The 26,412-nt window shown below is 40.7% G+C and overlaps 2 protein-coding genes across 3 annotated transcripts; one reads left to right on the top strand and one right to left on the bottom strand.

The window, feature by feature from the left end:
- Positions 1–713: 713 nt before the first annotated feature.
- Positions 714–26,365, bottom strand: tbcd (tubulin folding cofactor D). Of its 2 annotated transcripts, none has more exons than XM_080904762.1 (39): positions 25,905–26,365; positions 25,761–25,811; positions 25,551–25,648; positions 25,326–25,427; positions 25,066–25,212; positions 24,318–24,373; positions 22,468–22,600; positions 21,804–21,849; positions 21,176–21,308; positions 20,941–21,083; positions 20,781–20,841; positions 20,554–20,628; positions 20,355–20,449; positions 15,647–15,803; positions 11,745–11,802; positions 11,628–11,657; positions 11,192–11,277; positions 9,794–9,874; positions 9,621–9,694; positions 9,362–9,479; positions 7,817–7,877; positions 7,699–7,721; positions 7,579–7,610; positions 7,429–7,491; positions 7,269–7,345; positions 6,904–6,985; positions 6,683–6,801; positions 6,494–6,585; positions 6,011–6,151; positions 5,083–5,166; positions 4,686–4,844; positions 4,377–4,515; positions 2,375–2,496; positions 2,204–2,281; positions 2,027–2,113; positions 1,851–1,938; positions 1,088–1,197; positions 924–1,008; positions 714–837 (listed from the first exon to the last, which is right to left on the bottom strand). In XM_080904762.1, the coding sequence occupies exons 1-39, from the start codon at positions 26,089–26,091 to the stop codon at positions 814–816; spliced, it is 3,597 nt and encodes a 1,198-aa protein (XP_080760888.1). In that variant the 5' UTR covers positions 26,092–26,365; the 3' UTR covers positions 714–813. The 2 variants fall into 2 exon arrangements, with proteins under 2 accessions (XP_080760888.1, XP_080760889.1); XM_080904763.1 differs by having other exon boundaries at positions 714–834.
- Positions 16,334–20,299, top strand: znf750 (zinc finger protein 750). The gene is made up of 3 exons (XM_080904764.1): positions 16,334–16,506; positions 18,041–19,306; positions 19,413–20,299. Exons 2-3 carry the CDS (start codon positions 18,048–18,050, stop codon positions 19,996–19,998), a joined length of 1,845 nt encoding a protein of 614 aa, XP_080760890.1. The 5' UTR covers positions 16,334–16,506; positions 18,041–18,047; the 3' UTR covers positions 19,999–20,299.
- Positions 26,366–26,412: the final 47 nt, after the last annotated feature.

The raw sequence follows: 26,412 nt of genomic DNA, 5'->3' as shown, positions 1-26,412 counted from the left end.
CTGTTTAGAATATCATAGAGTTCATCCGTGAAAGAATAACTGGAAAAAATATGTCACTAATGATCTGGCAGCACACGCAGCCTTGCTGAAATACACGGAGCCAAGCAAATCATAAAAAAACTTTTTTCTCTATCCATTTTAAACAGGTCAAAATACAGATCAGTTTCCACGAGAAAGGATAAATCTAGTTACATTAATCATATTATACACAGCACAAAAAAATGTAATGCAATATAGTGATTACCAGCTTAGGGAGTTTCTACACTGTGTGACTCGCAATCAGAAGCACGTAATTTGAAAATAATGCAACAATTCTATCTTTGTGAAGGAAGGTGTCGGACACAATGTGGCTACTATCAGCCTCTGATGACAAAGGCTCTGTACCACAGAGCACCAGGGAGGCTCTGCTATCAGGCCCCGAGACTCCTCTAGCCCTTGGCACTTCCACCGATGCAGAAAAAGTAGGTCTGCGTAGGCCTCAGTGAGATTCCACGGTGTGTGCCAACATGGCTAAATGAAAACATCCCCCTGGAGTGTACGCAGACTACAGTTTAAGTTTCATCTATCTGTGTCATTCCAGGTGCAGATTACAAGTAAACAGCTCTACTGAAACCAAAGTGACATTAGGCTGTAACCAGAACGCACGCAAAGTGATAGAGATATAACCTTTATGCATGTGTGTCTTAGTAATAACAACACAACAAATCAAGTAATTTCTTTTATACATTTATTGTATTTCGACTGTTTCCATGTGTTTTATTGGCAGTTAGAAGAGCTACCTGACATGGGGTGTTCTTCATTTCCTGTGAGTGATCAGGAAACCTGGACAGGGCCCTGCTGATTAAAGACAGCAGTTAGGATCAACTCAATTCAATTTGTTTGCCTTGTGCTCCAAACTCTCAATAATTACGCTAAATGGTTACCTTTGTAACTGGTTGTGGCCTGGGGACTCCTAACCAGTCGCAAAGCTGATTCCTATGTGGCCGAACTGTGGCGAGGTCGCTTTCCCTGGAAAGGAGCATGGCAACGTTTTACATACTGCTTATAGTCAGTTTATTTAACAGCTGCCTCCAGTATGACTACTTACCAGTTAGTGTCACTTAGCAAAGTCATGGCATCATCCAACACCTCTGGATCAACAACATCATCGTAGGTCAGAAGCATCTCATACATCTGGCTGGCTGTGGTCTTTCTTATCTACAGTTGTGAGAAATACAAATTAGAACAAGAGTCAAGAGCTATTCCAGCAATCAGCTATGCTTGATCCAAACATATAAACTGAGAACTAGACCTGATGACAATAATCATCACCCTGCATGTGTCCAAAGCCACATGCATATCAATTCATCCATTCATTAAAAGCGAGCACGTTATGCTCACATTTATTTTTATTCTTGGACTCTACTTGAGTAGCTTTGCATGATTCACAGTTCAAAAGGATTCATATATCTAATACTAATACAGTTCTGTTGATACACTGATAGGTTGCCTCTCACAAACAAAAGCTTTGATCAGCAGGTGGGTGGGGCTTATGTGCTCACTGCCAGGGCTTTTCAGAGCAGAAGAAACTAGAAACTGTGTTTAGAGAAGTCTGAAAGCCAATTTTGCACTCTGTAACAGCGTGACAAAATAAGGAAAAGCACAATAGGTCCCCTTTAGTCCACTCAAAAATACAACGTGATGGGGCTCTAGTTTTCCTTAGAGCTGGCTATAAATATACAAAAAACATAAACAAAGCTGAATGTACAGTAATTAGGTGTTGAGATCTTTCCACCTGGATGAAACTGTTGATCAAAAAAACCCAACAATCCTGCTTCAAGGATAGCGGTGCACGCTCCAAGTAAACCTACCACAGGAAATGAATGGCAGAGCAGCAGCAGCAGCTGGGACAAAACCTTCTTTCTCACCTCACCTTGGAACTGGATCAGCCCACATAAACTGGGAAACACAAACCGGCATAGTCAACATACATTTAGCTTTAGCGATTTGCATCATGTGTGCATTTATCAGTGAGACAGAGACTTACACTGATATACATGCTCGCAGCTTGGAAATGTCTTTGGACTTCTTGAATTCTTTGCAAAGGGCCAAAAGGTCCACACAGAACGGATGACTAAGAAAACACAGGCAGAAAAAGTTTAGCTCTGACAAACATCCACATTTAGTTTAATACAAAGAAAGAAAAACAAATCACAGCACTCACTTCTCTTGCATGGTGAATATTTCGAAGCAGCTGTTAGCAAGAATCTGATTGAGCATCTTAAGAAAGGAAACGGACACTCTGAAAGGAAAAGAAAAGAGAATATATGCAGCTTTTACAAGTGTAATGTACTGAAAACAGGACAGATAAAAAAAAGCCTCACATCATCCGTACCTGTCATTGTGAAGATTGTCTCTGAAGATCCTCAGCAACGTTTCTCCAAATTGTCCCAAAGCAGCACTATCGCTCTGAATCAATTTCAGATGGTCAAACAGAGACTGGGAAGAGAAATGCACCTAAACAGAAACAGAAAAAACTAGTAAATATATATAAAAAAATAAATAAAGTGTTATTGTAAAACAGTATGATGTCACAGTGAAGATGAAGTCTGAGCTTTTTGTATATAAAACTACATCATTTTAACTGATCATACATAATAACACCCAAGTTTTGGCCACTGTAAGGTCCGTGTCTATAGTTTAATGCTTGTTCCAAATGGAAAAAAGTGTCTCACGGTGTTTAAGAGACAATAAATTCAATAAGACAGGACAGATTGACAACCCAAGAGTACGTGTACATGCAGTACAAAAACACTGCCGTGTTACGACTCTTTTCCTGTCATTCAAAGGCAAAGGTAGGAAATGTAAATAGAAAAAAACTGAGAAAAAACAGAAACCTGGACTATAATATTAAAATTACTGTGAAGTTATTGCTGAGCGAGTGCAAACTTGAGGAGCCTGGGAAAGAAAAGCATCAGATATTATCAGACCACAGCGAAGAAAGTGTCAAATCTTGACATTTGCAAGATAGCAACATAATATAGTTGCACAATGCCCTATAAACAGAGTTACTAAGAAACTCTTGGCTGAAAATCTCATCCACATTAATGCACATATATACACATAATAATAACAGTTTTTAATGTTTCAGTGGTTAATTTTCTGTTTTACGCCTCCAACTTTTTTCTGTTGTGTGGCTGCTCTTTTTCAGGGTCATGTGGGCCATCTACGTCCACACAATTCCTGGAAAGTTGGTAGATGCTTCATGTCTCTCTGGCCTGTGTGAATATGTGCCTGTGGTGTGAGAACAGTATTCTTGGCCCATGGATTGATGCAGTCTTGGCTCAGTTTCCTAAATGCAACCCTGTGCAAACATATCACTACTTCTCATCTCTGAGGATGTATCTGCAGTAAAAACCACTGGAAGACCAGGACGAGAGCTTGATTGCCTCTTGGGGAATATATTTAGGCCACCACTGGAAGACAAGTTTGACTTTACTGGCCCCACTGCTGCTATTACAAGCATTAAACTTATTTTCTTTAGTACATCTATAAACACTAAAAGCTAAGAAATAACCTAACTGGCTCCAATTTGTGTGTGCAAGTTCTCCTCCGAGTGATTGGTTTTAACAGGTTAGGTCATAACAGACGAAGGGGGGAAACTTGATCAACCCCAGCTGAGTCTCCCGACTGACGTTGAGTAAAATATTAGGACAGGAAATTAGCTAAACTCCAGATACAACCTATGGGATGTTCCCATTTTGAATCTGTAGGTAAGTCTGACTCACGCTTGGCCATAAAAAAGACAAGACGTAATCAGGTGGAGATGAGTAACATAGCTGGTATCAATGACTCGATGGACTGCCGTAAAGGCAGGTGTTATACGTCAGACACGAGATCAGAGTGCATCAGACTGAAAGCTCCCCCTGCTGGTCTAAACTCAACCTGAGTATCAACACAAATCTTATTGTGTGTTGATCTTATTGTGGGATGTTTAATGCTGAAAAGTACATTTCTATAATAAGCCACTGCTTTATTCTACGCACAAATATCATTAAACATCTACTGGACTTCATTAAAAACACAAAAGCCCACAATAAGAGGTGCTAAATTTGTCCCTCTTTTCTGAGACGACTGAGTTCTTTAACATCTACCGGATGATGTCTTTCGAGTCTGTGTTAGCCAGTGCGATCCCCTTTGCTGTGGGAGCAGACTCAGGGTAGTGGACAGCCACAGAAGCAGGAAATCATTCCTACCGGTGATCAAACTTTACAGCTCAATAGGTGAAAATCTCTAAATCCCTCACTGCCAACCTTTTAGACGTTTACAGATTAAAACTATCACCCATCTGCACATAACAATGTAAAGATTTGACAATATTCAACTTCTCCACCTACTGTGGACTCTGTGATTCCTCCCACAGACACGGTGAGCCCCAGCAGAGTGTGGTACTGATACTCAAACAATCCCAGCAGCTGGGCGATATACTTGAAAGCGTGAGATGGAGCATTCCAGTTCAGAGTGGTTGTGGTCTCACTGAAACACAGAGCAAATGGGTCACAGATCAGCAAATAAAGCTGTCATCTACGAAACACTGTTAAACTGCATGTGCATGTGCCAAAACCGACCAAACACAAAAGGCTGGTTAAAATTATAGCAATTATTAAAGCTCCTAAAGCTACTGGTTAACTGTGGTAGTGACTCACATGGGGAAAATGCCCAACAGCTCCTCTCGGTGGGGAATGTGAGGTACTACAGGATCTGTGCTGTGAAGGAGGTGAAGGAAGATGGTGCCAGCGTGGGCTCTGTAGCGATCAATCTTCTCGGCAGATTGCTGGGCCAGGCAGCACATCATACATTTCACCCTACATACATTAGTGTGAAATAAAGACAATGAGCACTATCACTATTCTCTCACAGTTGTGTTTATACAAGTTTTGCTGCCATCAAGACTTAAGAAAAAAGATCTTGAACTACAAGAAGCTCAAAGGCAACATTGGATATAATTTATATGACAACAATAAACAGTAAAAGTAAAGTTGGAGAGCCTAGAACATACAGAAAAAACAGAACATATTTAAATAATTAAAGATTCGTACTCACATGTCTGCTGAAAGGATTTCTGGAGCACTGCTAGCCACCAGCATAGTCACATCTTTCAGACTAGTCATTGCCGCCTCTCTGACCCTGAGCAAGTGACACACACAGTATATTTAAATGGCATGGGCTTGAATAAACCCCACCACTTTCTATTAAATCTATCAATCTATTACTTTTTTTTAAGGTAATCTAAATGGACTGGAACTTATATAGTCGTTTTCTACTCCATCTGGGCACTCAAAGCGCTTTATACTACATGCCTGATTCACCCATTCACTCTTACTCATTCAATCACTTTTTTTTCTATGCTTAAGTGCTTTCTATCTAATGTTACACACATTCACCCTCTGATGGATTCATCAAGGGATCAAACCAGGGGATCAAACCACCAACCTTCCAGTCAGTATTTGAACTGCTCTACCTGCTGAGCTACAGCCGCATAAACAACAGAAGACCGTTGCAGTTTTACAGGATTCTGCAGTTTTACAGTCAAATTAGTTTCATGGCTAAAGGGCACAATTTGTTTATGTGAAATGCTGATCAGGGTGTTTATTCAAAACTTAAACACAAGCAACTTGTGAATTCTTGATTATATATGATGAAAATAAGGGAAGGACTGTCTTCATTCAATGTTATTACAAAAGAAAAAAAAAAGATTGCAGGTAAACAAGGAAGAAAAGCGATTCAAGAGAAAGAAGGAAATAACAAGATTACTAGACAGTGTAAAGCAAGCAGGCCATCCCATGTTGGAGACAAGTGACAAGCCTGGTGACATTCCAGGCGTGTCGGTAACCGTGGCCTGGAGCTACCTGTGACATGGGCACGTCCCTTTGTGGAGGGACAGAAGACCAGACGTCTCAATGGGGAAGAATTCTTCCTCCCCGAGGCGGTTAAAAGAACATATGTGCCTTTGAGGAGCAATTTCACTCACCAGGCCCCGACATCCCCTCTGCTGTCGGTGGTGTAATCGACCATACTGGAGAGGAGAGTGCCATACACCTCATCTACATTTGCAGAGCACAGGGTAGAGTCCGGAGAGCCTTCAGCACATGCGCCTGCTTTCACACTCACTCTGGTGGAGAAAATGAAAAACAGTTTGCAAATCAAAACACAATTTAAAAGGACAACGAGAAATATACACAAACCACAGCAAAGAAATTAAATTTGAATTTTGAGGAAAGATGCTATCGGAGAAATGGCTAGACATGCCCTTCAGGTCCTGCAGGTATAGTCGGCCAATTGTTTATTTTAGCACCACTGTCTACATATCCACGTGTTTAAACTAGCAGGCAAAGAGCCGAGGACAGACAAACAAACATAACAGTGCACAAATACACACCAAAGAAACAACAGGGTAGAAAAAAATGTAGATAGAAGATGAGAAGGCAATAAGCGTGTGCATATGAATACTCACTGAGCTACTGATGTGATTGCATCTCTCCTCGCCTCAGTAAAAGTCCCTTCCTTCTGGGTTTCAGCGCACAGCTGCCGAAGGCCTTCAATGATCTATCGCAAACACACAAACCAATTTATACCTAAAATGCAGAGACAGCTAGATGGAAAACAGCTTGAAAATGAAAGTGTGGACACACTTCAAACACACCTGCTTCAATTTGCCATGGATCATAAATTTTGGCAGACAGCCGAGGGCCAGGGCAGATCCGCAACGAGTGAGCATCTGTGGGTTGTTAAGCCCTTCAGTGTACTGAGACACCAGAGCATCTAAACATGTAAGGACACGGACATGTTACAGACATTAACCAAATCATACAGATGAAATCCATATTTGGTTATAGAATAATGAGAAAACCATAGCTAAGCTACCTTGCATTTGTGGGTCAGCCTGGCCTGGACTGGCCTGGTAGTACTCCTCACACAAGGCAGACAAGGCTGATACAAGTGCAGCCTGCAGACACAGGAAAGGGAAGGCCAGAGAGTAGAAAACAGAAAATAGTCCACAAATAAACAAATGGTGACAGTATTTGATTCCACAGCTTTGAAAATGACCAAACTAGTACACACTCTGGTGGAGCAACCACTTTACCTTATACTACAGATACCTGTGTTTTGCTCTATTGATTGGTTACAATAAACAGATATAACTGACGTATAAAAATGAGCATCATCATTCTCACTGGTTCCTGGAATGACCTCAACATTAGAGAAGAATGAAAAGGCATTAAGCTTACCATAATGCCATCCTTTGCTCCACTAGAAACAAGATGAAGAGTCTTTATGGTGTCGTCTATAATCCACTGCCAGCCAGCTGTAACATAATACATACTGTTAGCTGTGATGTTGGGAAAAAAAAGAAAAGCAAAACCTCAGTGCTGTAAAGAACTGCCTTACTAATGATGGGGTCGTTCTTGAAAGGCATTTTGGACAGGGACAGCTTTTCTATAAGACTACAAACTGTGAAAAAATAAAAAACAAACAATCAGGAATCGTCAGCATGTCATGCAACTATTTTTTAAATTCCAACTTTGAATGTAAACTTACTTGCTGGTCTCATCAGCTCTCCACCAAAGCCCCTATGTAACAAAATAAACATAATTGTAATACGAGTAATATATTACTGATCTGCCATACTGCAAAGCTAAACAGATTATTTCAGCATACCTGTACTGTTTTCGGTCGTGTAGCTGAAAGTGGGCCAACAAATTTAAATGAGCAAGAAGAGCAAAGTTTGTTTAATTTGAAGTTAATCTTGAAACTATTTTTAAGTTCATGCACTTACCATTTGGTGAATGTTCTTTAAAGCATCCACACATTCTGGAGAAATCATGTCCACCACAGTCCTATGGGACAAATACAAGCCCGATTTTAATAGTGCCATCATTTAATGTGCCAAAGGCTTACAGGGCACTGTCAAAGCACGCTGCTAAAACAATTACATGGACACTTTGAAAACACATCAAATCGTTATGGGTTATCTATATTGATAAGGACTCAGTAATGTGTTAGTAACAAAAAGATGCCATATTCAGGGAGTCCATTTTACTGAAATTTGTATGGCCCGATGTGCTTCCATGCATGCCTGACAACATCAGGGCATGCTTCTAATGAGATGAAAGATAGAGTCCTGGGGGAATCTCGTCCCTGATTTCAATCAGGGCATCACTGAGATCTTGTACTACCTGGTGGCATCAGATTGACCAAAATATAATGTACCAAAGGTGCTCTACTGGATTTAGGTCAGGTGATTGTGGGGGCCAGTCAAGGGTATCATCGTCCTCCAGGAACTGCCTGGACACATGAGGTCGGACATTCTTGTCCACCAGGAGAATGCCAGGACCCAAAGCGCCAGTATAGGGTCTGGCAATGAGTCCAAGAATTTCATCCTGATACTTAATGGCAGTCAGTGTGCTGTTGGCTAGCCTGTAGAGGTCTGTGCATCCCTCCATAGATGTGTCTCCCCAAACCATCAATGACACACCACCATATACTGAATGATGTCACAGGAATCAATATTTTCCTTGGCTTCTCCAGATCCATTCACGTCTGTCATGTGTGCTCAGGGTGAACCTGCTCTAATCTGTGAAAAGCACACGGTCCTGCCAAATGTGGTATTTTATAGCAAATGCTAATTGGGCTACGAGCACGGGGTGCTACAGGCTGTAAGGCCCTTAAGGCCAGCCTCATGAAGGCTTTTTCTCATTGTTTTGTCAGAGATATTCACACTAGTGGCCTGCTGGAGGTCATTTTATAGGGCTCTGGTAGTGCTCATTTTCTTCCTTCTTACACAAGCAGATAGGCGGAGCAGATATCAGTCCTGTTAAGGGGTTAACGACCTTCTACGACCCTGTCCAGCTCTCTTACAGTAACTGTCTGCCTCCTGGAAACTCCTCCATGCTCCTGAGACTGTGCTGGGTGATATAGTAAATCCTTTGCCAGTGGCACATATTGATGCACCATCCTGGAGGACTACCAGTGAAACCTCTGCAAGGTCCAGTGAGGTATGGCCTCATGCTAGCAGTAGTGACACTTAAACTAGCAAAATGTAGAAGTGGTCTGTAAAACCATTCCTGTGTTGGGCGTTGTGTCATTGTTTCCCCTCTAGTGCACCTGTTGTTAATTTAATTAACACCAAAGCATGAGAATCAAACCAACAACCCCCTCTGCTACTTAAACGACCACTTTAATATGCCAGAAGTTTAACTGACTTAATGCTTTACTCTGATTAAAAAGTGTTTTTAACCCGTGTACATTAAGGTTTAAAAAGAAGTTTCAGTTCTAGACCAACCCTAGCTAATGCTACTTTTATTGTGTATATAAAGCCTACCTGTTGGTTTGAAGGCCCACTTTGTACAGAGCATGTGTGATCTGCCCGCAAGCCTGGATGGCTCCATGCCGGCCATGGAGATCAATACCCACGGCCATTTTCAACAGCTGCGGTAAAACTGAAACCGAGCAGGGAGGGGGAATATAAAATTTCCACTCTTTATTTTTAATTGAAGGTTTCATTCAGTTTCATAAAGCATTTAGCAGTTGAACTAAAAGGCAAACATTGACTGAGGAACAGGTAGGGTGACATTGTTTACCTGTTGCTGCCATATAATCAGGCACTTGAGGCGTCAAGTTGTGGAGAGCTTTAGTGGCAAGCTCTCGAATCATACTGCAAAATATATACACAAAGATAAATAGATAAATAAATAAGTGAAAACAAAACAGTGTCCTTTTCACATTTGGCAGCATTATTAATGCAAGTACTTACCCATCCCAGTGGTTGATCTTCATAGCTACTAAATGGTCGATCATGGATTTGGTGTACTCTGGGAAACCTGCTATATAGACACTTTGAGACAAGTAATAAAAAAATAACAACACACATAACAGTTTTATGCATGTTTTGGTAACCAATAGAATGCAAACATCAGTTTAGCCACACTTAAATCACATCTGCTATCACTGTGCTATGTTCCTTCCTCGTTCTGTATTCATTCATGCCCTGAGGCTAGCATCTTTATTCGTTTTCACCGCTTAAATGTTTACTAAGTTGGTGACACATTCCTGCCAAAGGTGCAGATTCTTGTAAAGGCTAAAGTTTTTCTGCACTGGCTTCAATATACACTTTATCAAATGTGTATGTGTATATACTGGGTTATAATATTAAGATTTTTGGTGCCGTTACAACTCAGTTACCTTAACCCAAGGTCATGTGATGATGTGATGATGGACTGTACACTTTATGTAAAAGGTTAATTTGAAGCGAGTGAAGAGTGGAGCCCATTGACATAGCAAAGATGAGGTGTGCTCGTGTTGTGGCAACTTGTCAATCACAAGGTAGCCACTCCCTGAAGCATGCCATGGTTTACTGTCTATTTCACTCTGAATAAGACTGCAGTGCACACAAAGACCAGTTTGCTGTACTGAAAAGGTCTTGAAACTGATTAATCAAGAAATAAGGAAAGTGTTTACTATAGTATAAAATGGAAAAAAGTGTAATTTTCTTATAGACATAATAAAGTGTGACCTTATTTTGTCATCAGTCAAAGAAGAATCCAAGATTATGACATTTCTGGACAGGTTTCTCTTTTTAGAGTGGGAGGCAGGGTCTATCTTCTAGAGCAGCGGTCCCCAACCCCCGGGCCTCGGACCGGTACCGGTCCATGAGTCGTTTGGTACCGGGCCGCAAGAGTTGAGGCTCGGGTGTGAAATGTATGGTTTTCAGGGTTTTTATCGGTTTTCAGCGGTATTTTGTTATCGTTTTTATCATTAACTCTGTTTTCCTGGGTCTTTTCACGTGTGTTATGAATAAATCTTCTTTTTTTCGGTACCGGTACTAGTTTTATTTTGTTGTAATTATCCGCGACACCTTAAAGGCCGGTCCGTGACAATATTGTCGGGCATAAACCGGTCCGTGGCGCAAAAAAGGTTGGGGACCGCTGTTCCAGAGAGAGAGTACACAACCCACTTTTGGCCCGAATGATTTTTTTCTTGCTTGTCACTTATAGTGAGATAAGATATTTTTAATTAGGGACAACACACATAAACAGTAATGTTAGGAAAAACTGAGATTTAATTCTGTGCTGTGCCAGTGTGAAAAGAAAATGTATTACCTGTTTACAACATTTATTTTTTAGGCTACTGTGATTTGTGCAGTGTTTCTTACCTGATGTTCAGGTAGCAGTTGTTGAGATTACCAACTGCATAGTAGTCTGCTGTTGTTAAGATGTCAATACCATGAGGAAATGTCCCCTATTGAGACACAAGAAACCAAGAAAGTGCTGAGATGTTTCTACTGCATTTCATTAATTAAAGGTTGCTCATATTATTAAACACTGAGCTCATGATTATGAGATAGAAAACACACAGTTAGGTTCCAAATTCAAGAAACGATCTCACAGAGTTATTGCTCGAGGTCTACTTGCAAATCAAGCTTTTGCTGGTGCCCTGCAGCCATACTGGGAGGCTATTTCTTTACTTAAAAGGTTCTCACTAACAAGGCAAGTTTGAGCATGAGCTAGATATTTGGCAACAAATAAGCTTCAAATCACAGCGATTCTGTTAGTCACAATGTTCATGTAGTCAATACTGAGGTCACAAACCTGTCTGCCGACATTCTCCTGGAAGGCAGCCTGGGACAAAAAGAGACAAAATGAACTGCTGTCCTGTAACTGTATGTCTTAGTTAGGAAAGCATGGGATGTCGAAAAGAGAACTTACAGATGCAGCTCTGCGGCAGTTAACATTTCGATCAAACACAGCAGTGATCAGCAAAGCACTGCAGAAAGACACAAAGTATATGTTAAATACATTCAACCGCCACCAAACGTGTTGGAGAAGGTAATAACTTTTTCTTGTCACAGGGCGTTAAGTAAAGATGAATCAGCCTTCTTGTACTTTGTTTTTATAATTTTTCTGCTTGACGGATACTTCAATTTTAGAAAATTCTGTAGTTAACGCTTAAATACAGTTTTTATGCATATGGAATTAAAAATATACTAATATAAATGTTAGACTGCCCCATTCCTGTGAAATTAACCTCAATCTTCACCAACAGTGTACAGATTCTTATGAGCGCACAGATGAGTCAGATGCTAGGTTTCAATTACATCATTATTGCAAACTGTGATTGTGAACCACAGATTCTCAGCACAGACGGTAAACCATAATATGATTAAGCACGACTGCCTTCTGACCTAAATATCCCCACACCACGTTTAAGTGGGGGCCAACCTGTGACAGGCTGAGACTGACTGCTGTTGTCCTTTTTCCCTTCATGTACCCAGCTTCAGCAAGATCCCAGCATGGAGATTTACCAGCTGCCCAATTTGGCTATGCTAACTGCCCTCACCCTGAGGGTTTAGAAAACAAACTTCCTGGCTGAACTCTAGACATAAAGCTTACTCTAAATTACTTTTAACACTGCTACAATTAGTATATAGTTTATTTATTTAAGTTAGTAAGAATACAAGTGCATGAGTGTGCCCCCAAGCCACTGACAAAAGTGAGTTTTCTGTGAATGTCATCAAGCTTTGATGAATAGAGCAGGAACCAGCTTGTCTTAGCATTGCTGCCAAACGGCGACCGAAACCTACAACAGCAGGCGAAACCTGGCAGTCCTGTAGGCTAGAGAAAGGGAGGGTGTTGTCGCGACTGCTGATGATAATTTGCAGGGGTTCAAACTGACACTGCAGAGCTGGTCTGCACAGTCACAGGCCACAGGTCCATACATGCACACCAAGAAAAAGAGCTCAAGGATGAGATAAACCGTTACTATTAACAAAGACTGAACACATGTCAATGGGTGATGTCGTACTTCTCTGCATGGTTGCTCATTAGATGGGAAAATCTCCCGATCTTGGTTTTTATTTTTAGAGCTAGTTCTGATTTTAAAGTGAGGCATATAAAACATTTTACTCAGCAAGTACCGTCTGTTAATGTTCATGTAAAAACAAACAAACAACGATTTCAGTACTTCTTGCCATGCCCGTATAAGCATGCTGCATGCAAATGAAGTCTTAACTAAATGCCTGCAGTTTAACATAGCGGCTGCTGCAGCAACATGAGGGGAAAACATGCAGAAAGAAATGCACTTCTAATAGAGATAATGCAGTCTAAGGTAACAGAACATAAAAATCATTTTTATAAATTTGATGAGGATTGTAGGAAAAGACCAGATTTTGGTTCCTTGTTTTTCTAAAATAAATTTCCCTTCATGCTGCACCAGGGTTAAAAAATACTGAGATAAACCTTTCTGCACCAAACCTATAAACCTTCTGTTTTTCAGTCAAACACCAAAACAGAGCAAAATGTGCTCTTTAGCAGATATGCTAGATAATACTCCAAATGTCAACGTCCTGCAAACCAGGAATGCAGATCTTTAGATACTGGATCTCATTTCAAAACCGAAACGTAATATAAAAAGTTCTATGTAAAAAAAAAAAAAAGGACTATAGCCTTTATTTAGCATATAAAGCCCATGTTGTGCATTTGCTTTAAAAACAACAACAACAACAAAAAAGTACTTTTCCCACCCACTGCCTCAGACAATTGGAGCTTTACTGAATCTATTTGATTTTTACAACATAAAAATCCAAACTTGTAGCCTATTCTAAATTGAACACATGAAAACATTATCAAATGGCGATGTATGTTGCCTGTGTGGGGACATGCAAGACTGATATGACACAGAAAAACTGGTTTGAGGCAGTAAAAACACCTTGCAGTTTCTATGCAAATTGTAATGATAATGTCACTCCTAACAGCTGCAATCAAATGACTTGACTGATTACTTGACATGTCACGTGCACCGATCTCTTGATTTCAGCCGGTTCTTTGCAAAATTTCTATCCTCCATTTTCAACTGTATTATATTAATTAGAAAGGTGTTTCTAATTCTTAAATGCATTAACTTTAAACTGCTCAGGAGGATAAATGCTGACTTTGCTTGAATATTAAACCGCAGCAAGGTACTGAAGGAATCTAATGAAACTGGAGATAATTCTCTAAGTAATTATTTTGCATTTTACTAGTGGAATAACGATAATAGTTTTCCTCTGGGGAAATGAGGTTTGTTATACATTTTCTATAACAAGTGAAATTACTTTGAAAAAGTAATTAATTATAGTTACTAGTTACTTCTTCAAAAAAAGTAACTGAGTTACAATATTCTAAAAGTAATTAATTACTTGAAAAGTAACTATTGCCTTACTTTAAAAAAAAAAATGTAACCCTCTGGGGTCCAGGGTATAATTGGCCATTTTTCACTACTTTTGATGTTTCCTTTACATTTCACCGTTAAAAACTATTTACTTTGCCTTGATTGGTATCATTGTTTTTCAGCACAACCTCACGTGTTTGAATTTACAGTTATGTTTTCATTTTGATATACTGTATTAACGCAATTGATCTAAAATCAGACAAAAAAAACATAAATTCCAAGTAGAAAAGGTCTTTTACTGTAACAACCACAAACATGTTTATTTAATCATATTTCATAACTTTAAATGCAAATATAAATTGCCAATTTTAAAATCATATGCACAAGTTTTGCAAACAACAAGTTATTTGCAGCCATTTACCTTTTACCCTTTTTAAAAAAAAACATTTCAAACTATTTACAGAACAATCAGCTGTTCTGCATTCAATAAGATGCCACACAAATTATTTGTGCCACTCCAAAAAAATAATTTCTGTCCACTATAAAGGAGAACATCACAGCTTGATACCTGCAGATAGCAGTCACCTCATTGCTCGGACACACAACACAAAACTATCCACAACACTACACACTAACTACACAAGACAACACATTAACTACACACTCCAAACACGCTAAACGTCACAAATCTCTCACATCTCAAAACTGGCTCTCTCTCTTTTTTTCTGCTCTCTCTCTCTCTCGCCATCACTCCTAAAACTTCCCCCTATTCGTAAACAACCAAATGTCAGGTTGCCATATCATTTTTTGATTGGTCGACATTTTTCCACCAACTCGAAAGAGGTGTTTTTTGTTTGTTTGTTTTTTGGTCATAAGCAGAGAGTGCTTGCTAGCGCTGTCCTTAGACCGTAAACGTGATGAAACTATTGAGGAAAAATGTGTATATATTGTTTATCATGACTCTGGTTTTACGTGGCCTATCAACACAATTTAAAAACTGGTATATATCACCTTGTTGCTTTGTCATCTTTAAGTGGTCATGTGATTGGGTTACCACAACTACTTTATTCTTCCTCAGTCAAACAGCAGCACTCATGCGATTGTTTTGCCCCCTTAGCTCCAGGTGTTGTGCAAAAAAGTGATCGTCGGCCAGAAAGTGATTGCCGCCCGTGGGAGCGTGCCGCTGCTTAAAGCTGTAGCGCCCAGATTACTTACAGCTACTTCCGTGCAACTGATTATAGGTGCTGGAAGCTAAACACAGCTTCAACCGTCTGTTTGTTGAAAAATAGTAACGCGACCGCGCCGCATTTTCTTGTCAGTAACGGTAACGGCGTTGTAACGATAGGAATTGTAATTAGTTAGATTACTCGTTACTGAAAAAAGTAGCACCGTTACTTGTAACGCCGTTATTCCCATCATTGCCTATGTGTAGCAGTGTTTCATGTGTATAAGGGAAGGTTACCTGGCAATCTGAGTGACAAAAGGTTTGAGCTCCTTGGGTTCATAAGCCCTCGCAAAAGACCAGCAGACGTAGCAGGCAGCATCACGCACATTGGAACCAACACTGCACGCTCCTCTCTTTTCCTCGTAGATTAGGGACTTGATAATGAGTGGCACAACTGCAAGCAGACACCGCAGTGAGATGAAAAGTTGTCAGAAATGTCCAAAATATATATTACACAAACTGCATGAAATGTTTTTGGTAAGCAAAGATCACTACTTTATCTTCACAAAGCTTGACTTTTGCAATTCCAGATTAAAGGAGAGTAATACAACATGAAAATAAGCTAGCACCAGTTCATAAGACTTTTCAAGGTCAGATTATGAACAATATAGTAAGTGCATGTTATTTAGGATGATTATCAAAATAAATCTGTTTCATAATAACAGAACATTTGTTTTAACAGAAAATAAAAAGGACTAATAGGAGAATAAATGGCCTGCCTGCTATTAAACTTTATTTAAAACTTCATATACATTATTTGTTCAGTTGGAACCAGAAAGGGGAAGAAGGATTGCACCCCCCCCCCCCCACATGTAAATCATTGCTTGAGGCTTGACTAATACCAGGTACATCAGTGTTGCCCGAGGGCCTTGCTGTTTAGATGAAAGCTCCACCCACAGGTGAGACAACTCCTCAGAGATAGAAACTCACCACACAACAAATATCAAACACATTCATGATCACACACACGTTCACCCACTCTGAACTCCGAGCACGTACCGACGGAGGTGTCCTGACCAGAAAGTGCCGTGCGGCGTGAAGCGTGGAGCAGCCCACTGGATAAAGAGGATAAGATACTGACCCTTTGGCTAGAGAAGGTAGGGTTTGTTTTGTTTTTTTCTTTTTTTGTCTTTCTTTTATTAACACTAAACTTATTTTCAGCACTCTATCAAAGCATTTCTTTGCCAATGGATAAGACTGACTGTGATTTGTAATGGTGTTTCTAACCATTTTTATTGGCTGCATAAAGGGTAGGGATAACTGTGCACCTGCTACCTCTTGATCCTAATTAGTCCCTGCTCAGGCTGCAGTAACTGAGCCACAGGTAAATATCTGAGCTCTGCAGACAACCTTTTAACCAGGTCTAAAATACTTATTTAGACAGCAGACAGACAGCCTTCTTTAAAGAATATCATCTTTAAAAAACTAAACTTACCTGATCTCACTCCATCCAGATTTATTTTAAAAAAACAAGTAAGTTTAGATCCTTTATTTTGTTTTTTGTTTTTGTTTTTTTAAAGCTGTATTATAATGAAAATAAAGACTTGTTATAAGAAGACTTTCGAAAGACTTTTACTTCTTAAGAAGGGAGTGGTTTTGCATGCTACCACAGTTGGGACAGAAACTCGAGTGGCAACTTCTTGCAACAGCGCATGACAAGCAGGTTCCTCTGAGTCCGCCCACCAACACTGAACTTACAGCTTTAGGTGATGATTCGTTTCAGAAGCCTGAAGTGCTACAGATGCCATCCTCGTTTGCAGACTTACTAATTGCTGATATTGTTCAGCTAGCGTGAACGCTGTATCACAAGAAAAACTATTAAACAATTACTTCCAATACTCATGCGTCTCCTGAGCTGGTGAGCTCATCAAGTGATAAATTCATCCCGCAGGTGTAGTCATGGGAAGCAGGTGGCTGGTGGTTCCCACGCCGACAGCGCAGAGTTTAGTAGATTGAGAGCGAGAGAGGGAGCGAGCTTGTCTCTACATGCCCTCGAGGTTTGTGCTAGAAAGTGTGTAGTCTAACTGTCTAGTGGATTAGCGACTCTCTAACATTAGAGGCGTGATGAGCAAAGCAATCGCAAAACCGACTGTTGAGTGAAAGTGCGAAACATGTGGAGGTGTTTGCAGGCTGCCGTCAATCAACCAAAACGAAACTAGGACAGAACTGCATCTATGCAAACGTGTGGCAACATTTTTGCATATGGTAGGCTACTTTACATATTTGGGTATATTTCTGTTTGGTGTCCAAAGCACTGTGAAGTTGCAGAAATACATTAGCCCGAGGGCTCTGTGTTTTGTGCAGCTAGAGATTTTCTGGCTGAGCAGCTGAAGAAACACTCACCGAAAAATCAACCACTTTTTATGGTAACCAGTCAAACAACTTGAGCAGGCTCATTACTTGACAGCAAGCTTGGGAATCTGGTACAGAGTAGGGTTGGGCATTTGGATGGATTTACTGGCCATCGGCAACTGGCCTAGTCCATTGACATTTGTGACTTTTTTTGTAAGACGGGTGTGTTTTGTTTTTTTTGCCGATTTATTGGCATGTTTACTTTAGAATAGAGGTACTTCAGTAAAATCTAAACCATTACTAAATCTCCAACTATGACACGCTATACTCTTCTTTCAGAATCAAGATGGAGACTGTTCAAGAACGCAAGCCAAAAAGACCCCACTATATTCCCCGACCACCAGGCAAGCCTTTCAAGTACCAGTGCTTCCAGTGCCCATTCACCTGCAACGAAAAGTCCCATCTTTTCAACCATATGAAATACAACTTGTGTGAAAACTCCATCTCCCTCGTATCACAGAAAGGTGGGCAAACAGCTAGACAGATGAAGGCAATGGCAAAAGCAATCCCTCCTAAAACTAAGGATTTAAAAAATGCCCAACCAGCAGTTCAGAACAACACTCCAGAGAAGCAGGGAGCTGAAGAGAAGAAAGCTGAGAGCACAGATGACACAGAAAAGGTCGATGTAGGGTGTGACAGTCCAGTCATCAAGGACAGTCAGAGTGCAGCAAATCCAAATATGGTTTCAGAGACACAGAGCACGGAAAGCAACGAGGAAAAGGATCAGACGCGCCCATCTGCCTTCTCACCTGTCACACCCAACCGTGACGGAGCAGAAGCTTTCAAGACACCTGTGAAGCAGACCGAGGACTTGCAAGCTCCTGTTCCCACTTTCAACCACCCACGCTTCCCATGGAGCACGGTTTCATCATCCATTCCCTTAAAATCATTCGCGCCTCTCTTGGTTCCCGAATATTCTCCTTATCTCCAGCCTGATCGGCCCCTATATCCACCTTACTATCTTCCAGGAAATCACCATGTGAATGAGCCAAACTCTCCTTCCTTTCAGGCAGATTTTCTGGATCCCCAGAGGCTTATGGTACAACAACCAGTGACTCCAGCTAACACTTCCCCATTTCCCTCTTTCCCATACAGGTACTGCCATCCTCTTCACCCAGGGCACCCTCTGCCTTACACTCTGTACAGACCCCACGAGCTTTCTATGCCAATTGCAGGACACAGATATATTCCTTTGGATATGTATGGCCCAACTTTTGGCCATAAAGACTATGACTTGTACATACATTCACGTGCCAGTCTGAACCACCCACACACTTCTACACAAGCAGAGAGCCACCACGGGCAAAGTGGAGACAAGGCAACAAGGCTGAGTCCCAAAGAGGGCAGCTCAGCTCTGGGATCCCCTGACAGACCCAGCCAAGCTCACATCATCCAGCGAGACATCGAGGCGCTGCAGTACACCAACATCAGTGAGTCACAGATCGGCCCACAACTAGGAAACACGTCTACAGCGGTGCAACACATCAAAAATGACTTAAGACCAGAGGAGTGTGCAGAAATGTCAGCTCAGCACGTAGACAGAGGGTAAGCAAAATTCAAAATTTTGGATGTATTAATTTTAAAAACGTTTTTGTTTCTATTATTGTATTGTTATGTTGTGTACATTATGGTTTTGGCCTTTCCGTTTCAGATTAGCTGCGAACAGCAGATTTTCCTTCATGTCTGATTCTGATCCACATCCTGAAACTTCATCAGAGCGTCATGAAGTCGACAGCACAGATGATATGGCTCCCCTCAACCTCTCAACAAGAAACCAAGACAAGGAAAACATTCAGTCTGTCGACAGACTGAGCTGCTCAGACACAGTGAAATCAACAGAGCATGAGTCGCCCCTGAACCTCAGCCTCAGAACTTCTCAGACCAGCCCTGTATGCAGCTCTCCAACAAGCACTTTAGAAGATCTTCAGCAGAGCTCCATTGAAAAGCTGGATGAAGAGCCTTGTGACCAGAGGCAGACTGCAGCTCTAGCACTCTGTCAGCTAGCCATTGCAAGCTCTGCAGCGTCTTCACGTGACTTCAGTACTATAGACGAGCCCTTGACAGATTCCACAGAAGCTAAAAGTCCTGTTTATCAAGAGAAGAGCAAACAAACGACCAGGGCCAAGGCAACAGCAATCAAAAGACCACACAGTGGAAAGGCTGAAAACAAATGCCATAAACCCAAGAGAGTAAAAGCGCCCGGACGGGTTCTGAGGAGGAGATCTCGTTGCTGCTAACAACTAAACTCTGACTATAATAAGGACCATCTCTGATCTAAAGTCTAAAAGCCTCATTGATAATGGACTTCTTATTGTATTGATTTAGCACTGAAAGATTTGACTGTTTTAGCCAATAGCACTGCTACAAGGTTAAAAATGTAAAATGTTACACTGTTCTTTTTTTTTTTAATCTCAGAAATGACTTGAAAAGGTGATGAGCAAATTTTGCAAGTTTTCTAAAAGTTGAACAATTTTGTAAAGCAGACAACTGTAAATGTCATGTCATATGTATAAAGATGCTTAATAAAATAATAAAAGTTGTTTACAGTAGTCTGTGTATCATACATTAAGTATTGAGATATTAAATCACCTACCATCTGTCAATCTGGAAGGCAGCAGCAGTCCTCTTCTACCCAGTTCAGCAAGTGCCAGGCAGCCTCCATGCCAAGCGTTGTCTGTTTCCTGGAAGCTTCAGGATCAAAACACATGCAAAGCATATCAAAACGCAGAACATTGCCCCTCTATGAGGGGTAAGTAACAGAGAGAGCCGAAATGCCCCAAGCATGAATGTACCTGAAGCAGTCCAGCACTGATCCAACCACCTCATCTGCCAGCTCCTTGGGAAGCCTTCCAGTCACCCTCCCAATGCTGAGGGGTTAAACAACATAGATTACTGTAACACAACAACTCTTTCTCATGATCTGCTTTTGACATGTCAAAATACCAAAGACAAGCAGCAACATGGATGCATTTTTATAAACAGTTCAGGTTTTTCAAGTGTCATATAAAAGGTTTGTTACCCCTTTGCTGCAGACCAGCGCACGATTGTTTCCTTATCTTTCAGTCCCAATAGCAGATGTTCTGTAGAATAACATGCAAATCAGATTTTTTTATTTTATTATTATTTTTAAATGTTTTGTAAGGACAAACATTTTAAATTAATTGGAAGCAGAAACTTACCAATGACAGTCTCCACTTCCTCGGGAATGTCGTAGTCCTCCTCCTGTTCTTTTGTCTCCACTTCAGAGGTCGCACCAGTACTGTCTGCAGCCGATTGGGACATGGAAAGGTTTGCTGCTAAGGATCGGTTGCCTCTCTGATACCTGAAAATTTTGCATATTACAAAAAAGCACACACACAAAATGCATTTCTGTGTTTCTGCTTATTTTAAAAACTAGCTGGTACTAAATCTGACCTCCAAGCGGCCAAACGGGGCTTTAAAAAGGTAAGGCCGAGCCTCTGGGTTAATTTGACACCAAGCTTCCTCAGCATGGCCTCGCTGCTCTCTGACAGATGCTTCTTTTCCAGACACTGTAGAACTGCAGGAGCTGAGGAAATTTATTTATTAAATTTATTACATGAGCGAACACACAGGAATATAAAAAGTTTGTGGAAATTAATACTTAGATTGAAATATTTTCCAGGTAGTGAAGCTATTAAACAATTAGTTAAACAACAATCACATGCCAGTTATACAAGAGACAGCATGTCAGTGATTCTTTTTATTTATTTATTTTTGTCCCCAAAATGAGACTGTAGAGCAGGGGTAGGCAACTCCAGGCCTCGAGTGCCGATGTCCTGCAGGTTTTAGATGTGTCCTTGATCCAACACAGCTGATTCAAATGGCTAAATTACCTCCTCAACATGTCTTGAAGTTCTCCAGAGGCCTGGGAATGAACTAATGATTTGATTCAGGTGTGTTGACACAGGGTGATGTCTAAAACCTGCAGGACACCGGCCCTTGAGGCCTGGAGTTGCCTACCCCTGCTGTAGAGCAAAGTCTTGCTTCTTACTTTGTGCATGAACAAAGAAAAGGAACCTACCATACTGCAAGAGGTCATCTCGTTTTCCATGCTTGAAGAGCTTTGCCTGTAACATAGTTTGTTTTTTTTAATGCAGCTGGTACATAGCTGCACTTTTAAGCATCTCCCATTAACCACAAAAACATGTAAGCTTGAGTTCTGAAGTCTTGAGACTAAATGCACAGAGCCAGTTTTGAATGCCCTAAGCAACACCTTGGCTCCAGGTTCATTTAGCAAACATTAAGTGCAAAGCGACGCTTTTTAAAAACATGCTATACAAGTTTACGTGCCAATTATACAACATTCATGTGCATGCTTGTGGGATCCATTAGATCACCTTAGATTAGACAAAGTGATCTAAACGTAGCTTATCAATGAAGGTGTAACATGGGAAAAAACTTCTGTTGTCTTAAAAAAAACAAAAAAAACAAACGTTTTTCTTAAATCATTAGATGAAATTGAATTAAGTCACTTGAAGCAAGAGATCCCACACATGCAGCAGGTGCATAACACACCTGCTAAAACCACACAGGCTATTGTGTGAAGCATACCAGTCATGTCAGCTCTTGTAAGTCCCCCTCGACAGGTTTTTATACACACAGACTACACTGTCTTCAAACACACATACACACACAGACAAGTATGCACACAACATACAGGCTTGAGTGTGAGCGCATATGTTTACCAGAGACTGCAGAGCACCATCCAACACCACAATGTTTCTTAATGATTGATCATTGGTCTGGGATATAGTGGCTAGATTCCAGTCCAAAAAGTCTCCGAGGCGCTTCTGTTTCACATCAGGGCGAGTCACGAACCTGCAGAGTCATGTAAAATAAGACAACACCATGAAAGACCAAATCGCTGACACTAAATATAACAAGAGCAATCTTGCCCTCTACTGGATAAAGACCTGATTACAGATCAATAGTTTTAAATTGTTTGTTGGAATTTACTTCGAATCTGAGATATATTTGTAACCAGGGGCAAAATGCTTTAGTAATGATCTTGTATGGTTTTCAGTAAAAAACATATTTTCACAAACATAAAGATGCAAAATTAAAAACATCGTAACTGTGTTTTTTAGCTTAGCTTTGAAGCAACACACTGTAAAATAATTAAGATTATGGTCATTTGAAAAATACCCTGGTTTCCACTAGACTGAAAGTGACTATGATGTCAGCAGCACCTGAAACACACACCATATCTTAAATCTAATACTGCATGCTACACTCTCCACTCCAACACACAGATGTCTAATGGAACAAATACCAGAAATAATTTATTAAACAGCAGGGGGAAACATTATTAGATCATAAAAAACTAAGTTTAAAATAAAGTCCATAAGAATTTGAACAATGTAAATCACTAAAAAGATTTTAAGTCAAAGAATCAACATGTGGTTGAACTGCAGATTTCAGGTTTAACTCAAGGGCTTTGACAGAAATATTGCCTCGACAATATTACTACACTCTGCTCAGATTCAACCAAATGCAGGTGCATATATCCCACCTAATGCTAATGATAAGCTTGCTATGAGCGAAATCCATGCGGCCACTAGCAAACAACAACCTGTACACACTGAGGCTGCATTTATTGTAGCAGGTGACTTCAACCACTCCAACCTAAAGACAGTATTAGCTAAATTTTATCAACATGTCTCCTGCCACACAAGAGGGGACAACACAGGACAATGTGTATACAATTGCAATTCCTTTTCTGATAACATATTTTATTCTGTTATATATAGTATTTTATTCTATTCTATAGTATATAGTATCTTATTCTTATTATCTTATCCTACTCCAGTGTTTTTCTTAATTTTTGCTACTGTAACTTTAGACTGTTCACTTTCTGCTGTGGTACAACAAATTTCCCATGTGTGGGACTAATAAAGATTATCCTTATCCAGGACAGCACGGTGGCACGGTGGCTAGCACTGTTGCCGCACAGCAAGAAGGTCCTGAGTTCAATTCCCCCATCAGGCCGGGGTCTTTCTGTGTGGAGTTTGCATGTTCTCCCCGGGTACTCCGGCTTCCTCCCACCGTCCAAAGACATGCAGCTTGTGGGGATAGGTTAATTGGATAATCCAAATTGCCACTAGGTGTGAATGTGCGAGTGAATGGTTGTCTGTCCCTATGTGTTGGCCCTGCGACAGACTGGCGACCTGTCCAGGGTGTACCCCGCCTTTCGCCCTATGACAGCTGGGATAGGCTCCAGCGCCCCCCGCGACCCTGAAAAGGATAAGCGAATGGATGGATGGATGGATGGATATCCTATTGCTGGAGCCTACACGGTAACGCCCCTCCCCCACCTGGGACAGTCTGATCACCTTTCTTTGTTTCTCCCCCGAATATTCACCACTCATCAATCGTGTGAAACCATTAGCGAAGACAATCAAAGTGTGGCCAATGGGAGTAGGTTGTGTACTCCACGACAGATTTAAAAACATGGACTGGAGCATGTTTACCTCTCAGGTATGTTACTAAAAACACTGTTTAACTTTAAGTGTCTGTGTGGTATTTGTCCACTTACTTTGATACCAATACAGATGCAGCATTTCTTGCACTGTCGCTCACAACTAGATAAGACTGTGGAAGAAAAAAAATAGTGCGATTATTCATACTGTTTAAAAATACACAAACACATACTGTATTATGCAAATTTGAAAAAATTGACAAAAATCTTAAATGACAAGATTAAATCTAGTGCCAATATCACACTGCTGGATTTTCTTGTTAAGGAATCTCTGGTGGATCAGTTTGTACAGGAAGGCATATATATCATCAAAAATCAAGCCGCAACACTACATAGCGACTCCCAAAGTGTGGGCCGGGACCCCTGGCGGGATGCAAAGGCACTGTAGTAATAGAAATTCACCTTAAAATTACTCTCAGATATGTACAGTTAAATATTTCTATAAAATTAGTTTATGTATATAAAAAACTGGTAATATGAGATGGTTTACTCCTTATTCTGACCTAATTTCACTACTCTTGTACTGAAGTTTGTGTCTCAGTGGAAGGTGGGTCACACATTGGCCTTAGCACTTTACATATGACTGAGTAGCATTAGCTATCTATAACCAACAGCCTTTGTTATGTTTTTTAAATAAGTTTTTCAAGGAAACACATCACTTTCTTTCTTATTTTGATTTGAGTTAAAAATTTAAGACTAAGTGGGCCCCATGCGATTTTCTTTTTTAAGTAGGCCACAGCACTCTTGACTTTGGCAATGGCTATGCCAAAACATAAAAACATCATATCACTTTGGTATAACTAACCTTGGCAATAGCTAGAATGCGATCCATGATAGGCTCTCTAGCCTTACCACCATCTGACTCGAGGTGGCCATCCAGACGAGAAAGATCGAAGGGTATGAGGCAGGTCATAGACAGCCATAACAACAACATGTACCGAGTTTCCCAAGTCTGGAACAAGTAAATAAATAAAGATCAAAACAATATACACTATTGCCTATAGGTATATGTAACTGATGCATCAGTGTGAAGCTATTATTTTTCCCTTTAAACTAAAGCCTCACCTCAGAGTCACTGGGATCCTGTCTGGACATCAGGTCCAGAACTGGCTGGACATCGGCCACCTCATGAGGAAAAAGCTGCATGAAAATTTTATAGCCTCTGACCTAACCAGAAATAAACAAACAACGTGCAGGATTAGTGAATCTGCTGCATAAGACATGCGTGAGTGCAATCACATTGCGGCTTTTATTCAGTGCAGTCAGGAGGTTTTTAATGAGAAAACTGACCTTGCAGATTACGTAGAGGAACCTGAAACACAAATGAACCAACGAAGGTGGAGACTTTTCACTCCTTATAAAGTCCAGTATCATATTTAACATCCATTCTAAAATAAAAAAGGAACAAAATAAGGAAGGAAGTGTTTTTATAAACTGCAAGCTCCTTTGACTTTTTATAAACTGAGTGATTTTATTTGTAAATTAGCTGTTGTAGTGTACCTAGATGAGGGTCCAGCAGATGAGGCTGCTCTTGATATCTGTTCATTATTACTGCAGGGAGAAATTAGCAGACCATCACGTCTCCAAACTAATCACTTAAAATTGCTTATCTTGGGGAAGCTGATTTATTTGTGACCGTCTCACCTAGGAACCTCTCTGTAGTAGACTCCCTTGGCCCCAGGTCTCCGTGGACCTCCGGCAGGCTGGAGATGAGGGCTGTGGTCTCGCCTCTCTCACTGAAGCTGCCCAGCACACAAGTCTGCACAATAGCGTCCGCCTCTCCTCCTCCTTCACCACCGGAAAACCCATTCTCCGTCTCCGATAGAGGCATTATCGCAGACCTTTAGCACGAGTATCTGTTGCAAGTTATGACAGGTTTAGCTAGCTAATATTAGCATTTGTGCGAACAAATAAAAGCGGAAAGGTGGAAATTATTCCAGGAAACTGGTGAACTGAATTAAAACATATACTGATAAGATGCGTAGGAGGTTCAGAGAGTATACGCGCGAAATATGGCAGCTCTCAAAATTACATAAACTTCACTGGACACAACTATTGTTGATGTCTATAACGATGCAGCTAGCTGTTGTAGTCGTACCCCGCCCCGGTACGGCAAGCGAGATGGCTCACGTGGTTAACAGGGGCGGAAAGA

Source organism: Rhamphochromis sp. 'chilingali' (genome assembly GCF_963969265.1).
Source record: "Rhamphochromis sp. 'chilingali' genome assembly, chromosome: 15".
Lineage (NCBI taxonomy): Eukaryota > Metazoa > Chordata > Actinopteri > Cichliformes > Cichlidae > Rhamphochromis > Rhamphochromis sp. 'chilingali'.
This window is presented reverse-complemented; position numbering and strand designations above follow the sequence as displayed.

Coding starts and splice junctions, on each gene's coding strand:
- tbcd (XM_080904762.1), bottom strand. CDS start 26,091: ATGCCTCTATCGGAGACGGAGAATGGGTTTTCCGGTGGTGAAGGAGGA. Junction 9,480..9,620: donor TGATTATATGGCAGCAACAG/GTAAACAATGTC, acceptor GCTCGGTTTCAG/TTTTACCGCAGCTGTTGAAA. Junction 1,198..1,850: donor TCTGCCATTCATTTCCTGTG/GTAGGTTTACTT, acceptor TCACAACTGTAG/ATAAGAAAGACCACAGCCAG.
- znf750 (XM_080904764.1), top strand. CDS start 18,048: ATGGAGACTGTTCAAGAACGCAAGCCAAAAAGACCCCACTATATTCCC. Junction 19,307..19,412: donor GCTCAGCACGTAGACAGAGG/GTAAGCAAAATT, acceptor TTTCCGTTTCAG/ATTAGCTGCGAACAGCAGAT.